Raw genomic sequence first — 12,279 nt, forward strand, 5'->3', positions numbered from 1 at the left:
GAGTTTGTAGCGAAATGAATGTGTTTGCTGGTTTGATGGGTTATCGGAAGCGGTGAGTGCTGGGTAGAGGACTACTTAGTATAGAACATAAGTAGCCTCGGGACAGTTGACATGAGCTGCATCTAGTCTAGGGAGAGGGGAGGCATCCTAGTACTTATGACGCTGTTTAGTCAATGTTGTTTTCCGTTCAGTTGTTGATACACTTTTGCTAAACCTACTAGGTCGACCAGATATCGAACTAGCCTGAACCGTAATGTTGGTGGTCGTATAGTTATCTACTCTAGACAGCATGAGGTGGTCCTAAGCTATGACAAGGTAAGATAGTAGTAGTGACCCTTTCTATAAACAAATTCTATTCGTACAGACATCCACAGGGTTAGTTATACATAATCACCAATCTACTCGAGAATATAACCAGCCGAAAGTAGGGTCACACTAATAGCCAGACAGCATCAAATCAAACCCGCTCAGCGGGGCTTAGTATCCAGCGGCAGCGGCGGAGGCGACGGTGCAGCCGCACCAACAGGCATAGAGCGCATCTCCACCTTCTTAGGCGGCGGCGGAGGCGGGCGTTTCTTACGTGCCGCTTCCGCACTGACGTCTGCTGACCCGATAGACGCCCCCGTAGACGCCCCGGTAGACGCCAGCCGGGGCGTACTCGCAGCAAGCGGCGTCTGAGTGCTGGGAGAGGACCGGTGAGTATCCACGAAATTGTTGAAGCGCGAGCTGATGCCGAACTTCTCGTTGATACCGCTGATCTTCTCTCTTCCGGCTTGGATTTTGTCCCCATGTCGCTCGCGCAGGTCTCCCAGGGTCGAGCTGGGGGAGCTTTGCGCGGGGGACTGCGCCTGGCCGTATGTGCTCCTCCGGGCTGGCGGGGAAGGTGCCTGGGTGGGAGACGGCGCGGAATCGGTTCTCATCTGGCGAAAACGCGTCTGTAATTCGTTCAGGGAGCCTTGGCCACCAGAGCCTGCGGTGGTCGGGGATGCCGAGCTACGTGGGTTGCTATCCCGCCGCCCCTGGCCGCTATTACCCCCAATTCCGAGCGAAGGGACAGACACGCCTGCCTTCTGGAGGCGGGCGGTTGCACCCTCGTTGATGTAGGAGTCTGAGGGCTGTTGTGCCGAGTATACTGGAGGCGGGGCCGGCGACTGCGTGCTGGAGTTGGTGCGCGGAGGAACGCGAGGAGGGAGGCTTGGCTTGGACGTCGACATTGGTGACGATCTCCCGTGTTCTGTACCTGCATCTACCCGCCTCGATGGGGGCGGCGGAAGCGTGGATGTGTCGATACCGGTCGTGTTCAACCGGTACGGTACCGGGGGTGGCGACGGCTTGTGTGCCGCTGCATCTTGAACCTCCAACTCCGCTTGCCGTTCTTGCTGTACGCGATAGTTCTGCTCATCGACCTCATCCTGCGACAGTGGAGCTCCTAGCCCCCTAGAGCCCGAGGACGCCCGGTTGGCAGCAGCAGCCGGGCTATGGGCTTGGATATGCTTGGGAGGTGGCCCAAAGGATCTGGGATCCTTCAGCGACGAGATTGGTCGGGAGACGCGCTCTTCCGTTTCTCCGTCTTTGTTGCCGCCTTTACCCATCCATCCTGCCTATGAATGTAAAGTATACAGTGAGTAAAAGGACTGAACCCAGCCTGACCGGAGACGTACCACTTGGTTGATGCCCTTGAAGTCGCCCCGCCAACTTTCCTTACCGCCCTCACGGCCTTTAGGGTGCCAGCCCTCTTTGATAACTCCTCTCAATCCACTCATTGCGATCTACGCAATAATCAATATAACTATTTGCCGATCAGACCAGGATCGGAGAGAAATGAAACAGACGAGGATTGGGTAATGGAGGGGAGGAGGGGAAGAACGAGGGGGAAGTCGTCATGCATCATCCATCGCTGTGATCTCGTTGGTTCACACGTATCAGGATGCGAGTCTAACCGGATAGGGTTAGCCCTGGGTGATCTATCTCCCGTGGCGATCACGTGGAGATAGCTTTACATACATGACTCAGCTGTGGATAGGGCTGTTCTTATCCATCAGTTATTCTTGGCATCATCTCCATCTCCATTTTCCACTCTCGTTCTCCATTCTTTGATCGACGGTCAGAATGATGACGAGCTGCTCAATTCACACCCGATGCTCGTCAATCCGATGGTCCCACCTTGCTGACACTCGCTGAACTCCTTCCCAAACCATCCTTAGGTGAGGACGGGGCACTGCTGAAATCTTCTAGGGTTAGTATTGGTCCGCGGCGACGATCCTGAAGGCTTTGGCCCCATGGACAGGCCATGCAAGGCTGCAGTGCTAATACTATTTCGACCACCACTTCTTCCTATCAGGATGCTAAGTATCAAATAGTGCTGAATACCTGGTCCACGAGTCAAGGTTTATTGATTCCGCTTTACTGCCACTCGAGAAACGGCTGACGTGCTATTTTCATTTTTGGGCGGGGTCGCCTTCTTTGTTGATGGGCGCCTACCAGCACCATCGTGGAGACAATGAACGCCGTGGGCGCTTGCAAAGACAAGCACATTCGATAGAGATCGCGTACGGCGCTCCTCGACTACTGCATCTCAACCCACCAACCTATATCCCGTCGCATGCGTCTCGCGGTGCCAGAGCAGCCGCTTCGTATCTTGGGCGTTTATGTGACCTTTCTTGATTGGTTGTCACCACTCTATATGACTAGTAGACGAAACACAAGAGGATGGACTATGGAGTAGTTCTGGGGTGATCACGTCCCGGTTGCTGCGCCTCGTTGGCCGTTAGTTTTTTTTTTTTTTTTTTTTTTTCTATTGAATTATTATCCCACTTATTTTTTTTTTCTCCCTTCCTTTATTTGTAGATTAGGCCAGCCGGTTAGTTCGTCGTTCGTTTCTCGTCCTTTGTTGTCGGATAGCCTTGCAGACAAAGATGTCGCCAACAAATTTCATGCTGGTGCCCACCATCTGTTTCACATAATCTTGCTTCGGGTACTTGCCACTGTGAGTGTCGCATTTTGCGATATGAGGCTCTATAGTCGAGTTGGTCTGTGTCTTGTCTAACTCTCGAACCAGCGAGACGGGATCGTCATCGAATATACCCACCCGACAACAAGCGACGCAATCCAGTATACCTCGAAAGTTGAACAACATTACCCCCAGAGAACGGTCGTCCGCCCGGCGAGATATGCATACAAACATGGCGCCTGACGACATAGATACAGCGACTGCAATGATTGACGGAGACAGCAGTACCGAGTTTTCCTGGACAGGGAGCGATGATTTCGGTCCTGACAAAAACGTAGCCGGAGCCAAGTCCATATCGGCAGACACAGGCACAGGCACAAGCACAGGCACAGGCACAGGCACAGAAAAGACCTCCGATGGGACGTTCCCAAATACCGCTCCTGGACTACAGCCGACGGAGCACAAGACAGACGGATCCCAACTCACCACACAATCAATCCCAACTGGTCAATCACAGCCGACAACATCAGACCCAAATACGACATCCACCTCGAAAGATGGAGCCAATACCAACGACAATAACCCTCGCCCAACGACTCGCACTTCACCGGGAGACCAGGAACCACACAACCCTCACCCAAAACCCGGCACTACTACGACCCAGTCGTTCCCAACCACGACAGAAGACCCGATACCAACAAAACATACTCTGTCTAAACCTTCAGCCAAAACCACAACCACCACATTTGACCACCCCAAAAACACCTCCGCCAGCAAAGACAGCAAGAGCAACAGCGTAGAAGGAAAAGGAGGTGGAGGGGGAGGAGGGATGCCGACCACAACAAAAGTCGCCATCGCCGTCCCCGTCTCCATAGTCGGCGCCCTCATAATCGCAGCCCTAATCTACTTCTTCCTCCGCCGTCGCAACCGCCAAAAACGAAACAAGGCCGTCCCTTCTGCAGACAATCTCGTCATGAGCACGGCTGCTTCTACACCTGCACATACACAGCCATACCCCCCACCCTTCCCGTCCCCGCAACCGCACTCCCCCGCGCCGTTCACAGCAGTACCAGCAGAGCCATCTCCCCGCCACCTAAACCCGAGTATCAACATTGAACCACCCGCAGCGGTAGCAACGAAGGGAGAACGCGACCACGCCCGCGACACCGTCCGACCCACCAGCCAGCTCCCCACTAACTACCCAGCCATCCTCATCGCCGGCGCAGGCCAACAACAACAACAACAGCAGCAGCAGCAGCAACAACCAGTACAACACCCACACTCACCCTACCACTCCACCGGAGACCCCATCTCAGAGCGAAGCCTCTGGCACAACGAAGCAGTCGAGCCACGACCGCGATCTCCCTTCGACCACCCCATGGACGACCAATTGTCTGTCATGTCAGCGATGAGCGACCGACGCGCACACCTGCATGATCGCGATGACGTCTCGTCTGTGTCATCTGTTAGTGATGATGAGGGGGAAAGGGAGAGGGTGAGGCCGCGTTGATGTTGATGTGCTGATGTTCAGTGTTGTTTGTGTTGTTGTGTGCGGTGGGGTTAAATAATGGACGCTTGTATGTGTGTGTTGTTTGGGACGCGATGATAATGAGATTTAGTACATATATTGAAATACTATCTGAATACCTAAGCTAAAAGAGTCAAATTAAGCTAACCCTAGTTTGAGTTTATTTCGGGGATTCGAGTCCGCCGTGGATTCTACCCCCCTGGCACTGAACTCGCTGCGGATTCTACCCCCCCGCCACCGAACTCGCACCGCTGCGGGCTCGGAGGTGAACTGCCAGATGGCAGGAGGCAGGTGTCGTCATATCCTATGGCTTCCACACCAAGCAGGAATCACGCACGTAGACTGTGATAGGCTAATGAACACCAGGCTAGAGTCCCACGGGGAAACGAAACACCGATCTTTGCAACCTCGTCAGAGAACTTATCGACACCTTCAGACCTTGTTCTTCCGTCTCGGGACCACAAACAGCAGCAGCATCATGCTTGACCGCGAGAAACCAGGAACCAAGATATTCACCGAGGCCACGCCTTTACTGCAGAAGGCGGCACCAATCGTGCCTGCGCAGGAGTGCCAGCAACATATACAGCTGCTCCGATGTTTCTTGGACTTGAAGCAGACGGTCTTGAAGACAAAGGGCCTGTTCAAGACCGAGTATGTCCATAAAAACAAACACGAACTAGACCCGACAGCTCGGCAGTCCGCGGCGGAGGAAAGTCGGTGGTCAATCTATGTCTCGCGGGCTATCCATCGATTTTCTGTTTGGTGGACTCGTTTATCAGTGACTGGCACTCCAGGGCCCGCTTCGAATCAGGTATTAGAAAAGTCATACGGGCCACATGGCGGATGGACGTGGACAGGGGATCAGATGCCTCCATTAGGTATGTATTCTTGACGCCGGTCAAAGCTCCCCGACTAACTCGGACGGGACAGATGTTTTGATGGTTCTCCATGCACTGACACTGCATACCAAAGCCTTCGGAGAGGATTGTTTTCGATATCAGAAGATGGCACTATGGAACGGAGGATTTCCCCTCCAGCTGGCCTCACAATATATAGACCCGGATAGCTTGAAATATTCGTGTCCCGAGCCCTGCCGGCTGCAGTTCGAAAATATGACAAAGCTGGCATGGGACAATGTTAATGACCCTGAAACCCTTCCTATCGAATGCTTCCGGTGTCAGAAGCAGACCGCTGTGCCGTGGACGACGCGGCGCGGCAAAGGACTAGCAGATGATGGGTTCTTACAAGTGTGCCAATGGTGCAGTTTCATTCTACGAAAAGACGCTCTTCTCGCTCAGAAGCTCCGCCGGGATTTACATCTACTCCTGGAGACAAACATTCCGTTGCCCGGGGCCTGCTGGAGTGTCGACGACGGGTTGGCTCCCAATGAAACGACAGACGAGTTTCTAAAACAGTCTCTAGTGGACCTGTTACTCGAGGAAACACGCCCGACGAATCTATTCCCAAGTATAACCCAAATAATCCAGGCCAGCACGGAGGCAGTTGGGAGTCAAACTCTACCCCTGCTTCATAATATCTTCGAGCACTATCAATATCTTGGAAACTCTTCCTGTGATCTGCATACAGCTGTAATGAGAGTGTCCAAGTCAGCATCAACACTGCAAAGTGCGGATTTTCTCGACTTTGATTTACAGTCGTCGCAGATCGAGAGCCTATACACTAAATTCCTGCGAGAGCAAAGCAAGGGGTCGTCACGGCGTTCTGGTCCCCAGACAGATATCATGGATCCCCTCAGCTTGTTCTGGGGCACGCATTTGTTGAGGCCGCGTTCATACTGTGACTTTGTCCGACACTTTGGCAACAGCGTGCCAGTGGACTGGGGCCTGCCACATGAATCTGAGACTTGCAGCTTGTGCGAGACGCTGTGTCCGCCTTCGTTCGCCCGTCGGTTTATCCGAGGGCTTACTTCGTTATCAGAATGGAAGGGGTGGCTATCCACCGTATAGGAACTCCTTCATTATCCTTGTACTCTGTCGTTCCAATATCTCAGGTCGGCGGATGAAACGAGCACTGGCCATCGTTGTTTCGGTACCGCCCATGCGGAACGGCCCAGCCAATAGTCCCTGTAAATAGCGAATGAGCGGAGCTGGGCTAGCGAAGCAGGTCGGGCGGAGAATCTACTGTTTCCATTTTCGGTCTTCTTGTCATTCAAGCCAAAACCAGAACGTGCGGGAACGCTCAGAGATGGAATTGGGGTATTCGAATCTCGTATGTGGGGAGGGGTTGGTGGCTTCGTCCTGACCGTGACGACCAGGATCCTCCTGAATTGAAGTTCCACATGAGCTGCGCAGCCTCCGCATGATCGATGCAGGACGTGCTTCGATCGCCCGTGTGCATCATATACTCATCTCTTGCTTGATGATCGTCTCAGGCTGCTTAGAGCATGGTCAGGGCGTGCTCAGATCTACTCGGTGAGTAAAAAGCAGCAAGGGGTGAGCACTCAAATGGAAAGAGAAAGCCTTCGAGCTGTCAAGAAAATCAAGTACGTATGTATATCGACCTAGGTGTCTACTGACTATACGTTTGTCCCGTTTGGGTTTATGATGCTCGCCTGGAAGCGACTTGCTGTTTATAGCCTTGCCTTGGTACTTTGTGCGAAGTGTAGAAGGTATTGTAAGTGGTGGATGGATCCGGATTGGAAGCTGGCACCTGCACTTATATGGGGCTGGCCAGGTGACCCTACCTTTTGTCTTGAGTATTTACGGGTGGCACATACTATATGCAACCTCTATGTTACAGTTAACCGTATATATCAAAGTTCAAATAATTTTATATATCTACAGAGCTTTTCTTATTCTGTGTGGTGAGCTCTATTCACCCCACACCATTTGCAATTATCTAGATGCCCAGAATAGTAGGGTAGAGCCTACCTCCCATTTCCAAAATCCGGGCGATAAGCCTTGACCTTACCCCTCGTCAGCTCTCTCAGCGCCATCGTAGCATACTGGCTAGACCCGAGCTGAAACTTGAGCACAACAGCAAGCTTGTCCTCCTTGGCTTCTTCCGCGCCGCCTTCAGCGGGAGCACCGCCCTCGGCACCAGCAGACTGGAGTCTCTCCAGATCAGTCTGCACAAACTGCGTCTCGTCGCGCGCGTAAGGCTTGACCTCAACCGAGTAATCCGGCCCCATACGGCTCAGCAACTTGCGGTAGCTCCCGCTCAGACTGACCTCCTTCCACTTGCGGCGCATGTCGAAGGGGTCGAGGCCGCCGCCTTGCTCGCTGCCCATGAAGCGCTTGTAGAAGTCTGTCATCTGGTTGGGCGGGTACACGACGTCGTAGCCCGGAAGGGTCAGCACCACGTCGAAGATGTTGTACTTGCCACTGGCGGCCTCGGCGGCGGTTAGCGCGCGCGCCCGCGTGAACATGTCGTCTGCGGCGCAGGCGCTGTCGTCTGCTTGGGGCGCGATGATCACTTCGCCGTCGGCGTCTACGGCGGGTGTTGCTGCGATGATGGTTTCTTCTTCTTTGTCGCGGTGTTCGTTGACGAGGACGAGGTCGCCTTCGACGACTTTGTCGCCGTAGAGGCGCCAGCGCTCGCCGACGGCGAAGTTCCATACAAGAGATTGGTATGCATGAACGTACATCATGCGCAGGTTGCGGGGGATGGTTTGCAAAGCGCCGAGGTGGTCGGTTTTGCTGCGCGAGAGGTGGCGCATGAGGTTTGCCTCGGCGTAGAATTTACGCGGGAGCTTTTCCATCGCTTCGGCGCTGCGGCCGGTGGACTCGAAGAGGTAGAGCGCTACCGCGCGGTCTCTGTCGTCTGAGCTGACTGTTGTGTTGTCCGAGCCGGATTGAGCCGCGGCGAGGATGTGCGGGCTGTAGTGGAGGATGGCGTCGCAGGCGCCCTTGAAGTCTCCCTGCAGCATCTTCAGGCCGACGGCGTCGGTCCGCGTCGCGAACGTGCCGAACCGCTGGAGACCGTAGTAGTTGAAGTAGCCGCGTTCGCGGAGGTTCCGCAGCGCAGTTCCGACAAGCTCCGTGGCGGTCGAGACGGCGGTCTCGGAATCCTGGGGGTTGACACCGGGAATTTCGCATTCGCGCAGGGTCACAACGAACTCGTTGCCCCAGAGATCTCCCAGATCCAGGCCGTGTTTGCGGTATTCGAAGTCACCCACTTTGGCGTTGCGGAGGACCTGGTTCATCCTGGCAAGGCGATCGGCTTGCAGGCGGACAACGCAAGCCCTCTGCGCGGTCACGCCGCGCCGGTCCTTGGTACCCGCAAACTGGAAGTTCTTGGGGTTCATCTTCAATTGGCGTGCGATGAAGGAGAGAACCTCCATGGTGTCCTTGTTCTCCTTGTAGATGGTGAAATGCAAATAAGGACCGCCGAGTTCGTCCCAGTTGATCCGGCCCCGCTGCGTATGCTTGTCGCCCTCGCCCTTAGGTCCACGGCTGGCCTTGTTGCGGTTGGGAGCGGCGGAGATGGTCATCAAGCCATCATGATCGGTGGATGACTCGAGCTGGGAGTTGAAAATCCGGCGAATTGCTTGGTGCATTTTGATGCGCACGTCGCGGTCATCAACGACGATAGTTGGGACTCGTCCGAGTTCGCTGGGTCGGGCCCTGAGTTTGGCCAACGCACGCTTGTGAAGCGAAATCATCTTCTCCGTGGAATCGGCGCCGAAAAGTGATTCCAAGAGGGCCAGGTCTTCGTCTGCAATGTGGAACTCAATGGCGGGTGTGCTCTCCGATGCGGGGGTATCATTTCCAGCGGGGGTATCATTCCCAGCGGCGGACTCGGCCTCCTCCGGCTTCTTAGCCTCTTCCGGCTTTGCTTCCCCCTCGGTCGTTTTGTTCGTCGACTGGGCAGTGTCGCTAGTCGGCTTCGCACGAGGTTGCGGCACGGGCGCGTCCCGCAGATGGCAAACCTCGCCCGACGGCAGGATCTCGTTGACAAGGAAATCGGTATATCTGGAACCGTCAATTCAAGCCTCCTATCAATCGAGTGGTATCACCAACCTTTTCTTCAAGATACCGGCGAATCCTTGGTTCTCCGAGCTGACGAAATCCGTGATTCCGACCTCCATCTCCTTCGCTGCCTGGGCATCTTCGTCGGATTTGGCCGCGGCGGGCTGAGCGTCGGACGGGGGAATCACCGAGTCATCGGTCGCGGTGGCATTGTCCGTCTTGATGCGCTTACGCGGCGATTCGACAATATCGATACCTTCCATTGCGATGATATGGTGGGGGAGGAGAGATTGATGTTGCGGAGTAGCAGAAGCTTCCTGCGGGAAACGGAGATGGAGCCTGCGCTGAGTCCCGCAAGGACGTGTCCCAAACGGGTTAGCGCAGGGCTAGCCCTATTACCAGATCGGTCGATATAGTATATCTCTTTCTACACTTGTCTGATCTATCTTTGTCAAGGATAGGGGATATCATTGAATGCATTATGCAGAAAGAAAGAAAGAAAGAAAGAAAACTAGCTCTATATTATATCCGCAATCTTCAACAAAATACACTCGATACAAGTACAAGACACCATACTGCTTTGTTTCCTCTTGATATCATTCCCATCACAATCATGCATTGTTCCCAGACTGAACATAATGCAGGCATAAACAAACTACAGTCATCTATAGTTTATCATTGAGATACTTGAGAGCTCAATGAACACAATTGTTACATACCAACAACCTCAAAGGCTCCTATCCAGCACATTGTTTTATTCAGCAACAACACAGAGAGCTTCATTCTTGCACAATAGCTCGTGTATATAGTTCTCGAAGTTACAACAAAGGAATACTTCTGAACAAAGAGCCTATCAGACAACTAAGAGATCATCCACTTCGTCTCAACAATGGCGTTCACAATGATATCAAAAGCTTGAGTGCGAAATTACATATACCTGTAGGTAAATCTGCAAAACTATATAAACCCGTCCTTCCCAGCTCATCGGATCTCATCTCTCACCATCATCATTATCACCATCGCAAATACTTCATCTACCGTCAGCTCCCAGACTCCAAGTCTCTTACCCAATAACAGAAAAAGAAGAAAAAGCTGAGTACCCGGGCCATCACAATGTCAATGAAAATCATTTCACCCAACACCCCCATTGACCCCGCTACCTTGAATAAGCTAATGCTCATCCAAGAAGGTTTTTCCTTCCTAGATGCCCAGGGCAACTTGGCCCCCGACCTCTCTGCAATGACCGACACGGTCCTCCTCCAGGTCGACGTCCCAGCTATCAACGCCGTCACCGAGCCCACAATGTACTATGTCGCCCGCGCCGTACAGGAGGAGTTCCTCCGCCGCAACACCACCAAGCGCTACGACAACCCAGTGGGCTCGCCCGCCGAAAACACCGGCCGGCTCGCCATCAAGCTCAACCTGAAGAAGCAGCTGCATGTGCCGGATTACTCGCCTGCTAAAGTCATTGATCTGGCAAATAAGCAGTTTTTGCGGGCGACCTGTCCGCGCGATGATGGCCTTTTCGACAAGATTCCCCTTTCTGTTTGTTTCAATCAGCATGCTGTGCAGGGAAGTGCGTTTCCCTGTGGGTGTGACTTTGTTGAGATGGCAATTGTTATCCAGTGGGAGTAACTTCTTTCTTTTCTTTGGTCTTATCTTCTTTTTTCTTTCTCTCTTTCCCTCTCTCTCCCTTTCTTTTCTCTTTTCTTGTTTTGGGACTTGAAGGGTAACTATGATTTCCCTCGTTATTGACAATACCTCATAGTATGCTCAGAATACAAACATAAATGCCGTACAGGCTATCAAAAACCTAGTATCACGACCTCCGCATCTAGTAATTCCAGTAAACTTCCTCCACAGTAGTACTATCCACCAAGAAACCAGATCATATCTTGGCACCTACCTGCTACATAACCTTAGTAGATAGACAGACGTTAGCACAGCATTGCCCCCTTTGTCTCGTTGACATAGACCTCAGTAAAGAAGGGTATACAACCATCGTGTCTAACCTCCACGGTTTATCATATATTGTAGAAGCGTGAGATATGCATTCAACCAACACCGGCTAACTTGCAGTGTTTTCTAACATCAACTGTCATTTTGACTCTCCGTGTTTCTCGCAACCAACCACCCCTTCTTTGTAGCCATGAGAATCGGGAAAAGAACAGATGGAGCACAGTCAAAGCGATGAAAGACTCGATGATATTAAATCTAAAGAGATTAGGAGTAATTTGCAAGGAACATCAGAATGCAAATAGTCAAATATGTGGGAGAAGGAGTGTAGATTAGTTGATGTTTAACTGATTGTAGTCACTGCTTATTTCACAGGATTCGTCAAAATCATTTATCTTTAACTGTAAGTCTCGGTCCTCCTGCAGTAGGTAGGTGATTTGCACAGCGTTGCTTGCGTACTCTGTTCTGGATACCCCCAGTAAAGAAGGGGATGCACCCATTGTACTATCTTCCCTAGTATATTATATATTATATGTATACTGGAGTGGAAGCCTGTATATGCCTACTAGAGTAGAAGTCTGCAAAAAGAAATATGGTATGGGTTGGTATACTAAAATAACAGGTGTGTTGCGAGCACCATATAATGATAAACAGCCATGTATCGAATCTATCCCCCCACCTCCATCAATCACCGGCATGTGCCACCTCTCTATATAATTTCTCGTAAACGTCATAGGGTTCGTAAAAGTCATCCATCTTTCAGCTGCGCCTGGCAGACTCTTTCTCTTTCAAAACCACACCATCGCGATGAAACACCAGCAATACTGCAGACGTGTATAGATGAGCGCATAAAACAAATAAACACCGAAGTTGTTGTTAACTTCAAACCCAACACCCAAAATGCAAATATAACA

At 52.3% G+C, this 12,279-nt stretch overlaps 4 protein-coding genes across 4 annotated transcripts; 2 read left to right on the forward strand and 2 right to left on the reverse strand.

The window, feature by feature from the left end:
- Nucleotides 1-317: 317 nt before the first annotated feature.
- P168DRAFT_324246 (uncharacterized protein) lies at nt 318-1,861 on the reverse strand. The gene is made up of 2 exons (XM_024840806.1): nt 1,662-1,861; nt 318-1,601 (listed from the first exon to the last, which is right to left on the reverse strand). The coding sequence occupies exons 1-2, from the start codon at nt 1,761-1,763 to the stop codon at nt 468-470; spliced, it is 1,236 nt and encodes a 411-aa protein (XP_024697841.1). The 5' UTR covers nt 1,764-1,861; the 3' UTR covers nt 318-467.
- Nucleotides 1,862-2,921: 1,060 nt separating this feature from the next.
- On the forward strand, nt 2,922-4,415 carry P168DRAFT_301796 (uncharacterized protein; the record flags this gene model as incomplete). Its single annotated transcript, XM_024838570.1, has 2 exons — nt 2,922-2,974; nt 3,059-4,415. A coding segment is annotated over exon 2 (1,245 nt), but the record flags the coding sequence as incomplete, so codon positions are not given.
- A 541-nt stretch (nt 4,416-4,956) lies between these two features.
- On the forward strand, nt 4,957-6,445 carry P168DRAFT_315266 (uncharacterized protein; the record flags this gene model as incomplete). Its single annotated transcript, XM_024839881.1, has 3 exons — nt 4,957-5,191; nt 5,273-5,356; nt 5,409-6,445. 3 exons carry the CDS (start codon nt 4,957-4,959, stop codon nt 6,443-6,445), a joined length of 1,356 nt encoding a protein of 451 aa, XP_024697843.1.
- An 833-nt stretch (nt 6,446-7,278) lies between these two features.
- P168DRAFT_247792 (pseudouridine synthase PUS7) lies at nt 7,279-9,703 on the reverse strand. Its single transcript, XM_024834093.1, has 2 exons — nt 9,461-9,703; nt 7,279-9,412 (listed from the first exon to the last, which is right to left on the reverse strand). Exons 1-2 carry the CDS (start codon nt 9,670-9,672, stop codon nt 7,366-7,368), a joined length of 2,259 nt encoding a protein of 752 aa, XP_024697844.1. The 5' UTR covers nt 9,673-9,703; the 3' UTR covers nt 7,279-7,365.
- Nucleotides 9,704-12,279: the final 2,576 nt, after the last annotated feature.

This window comes from Aspergillus campestris (genome assembly GCF_002847485.1).
Source record: "Aspergillus campestris IBT 28561 chromosome Unknown P168scaffold_1, whole genome shotgun sequence".
In the NCBI taxonomy this organism is placed as follows: Eukaryota; Fungi; Ascomycota; class Eurotiomycetes; order Eurotiales; family Aspergillaceae; genus Aspergillus; species Aspergillus campestris.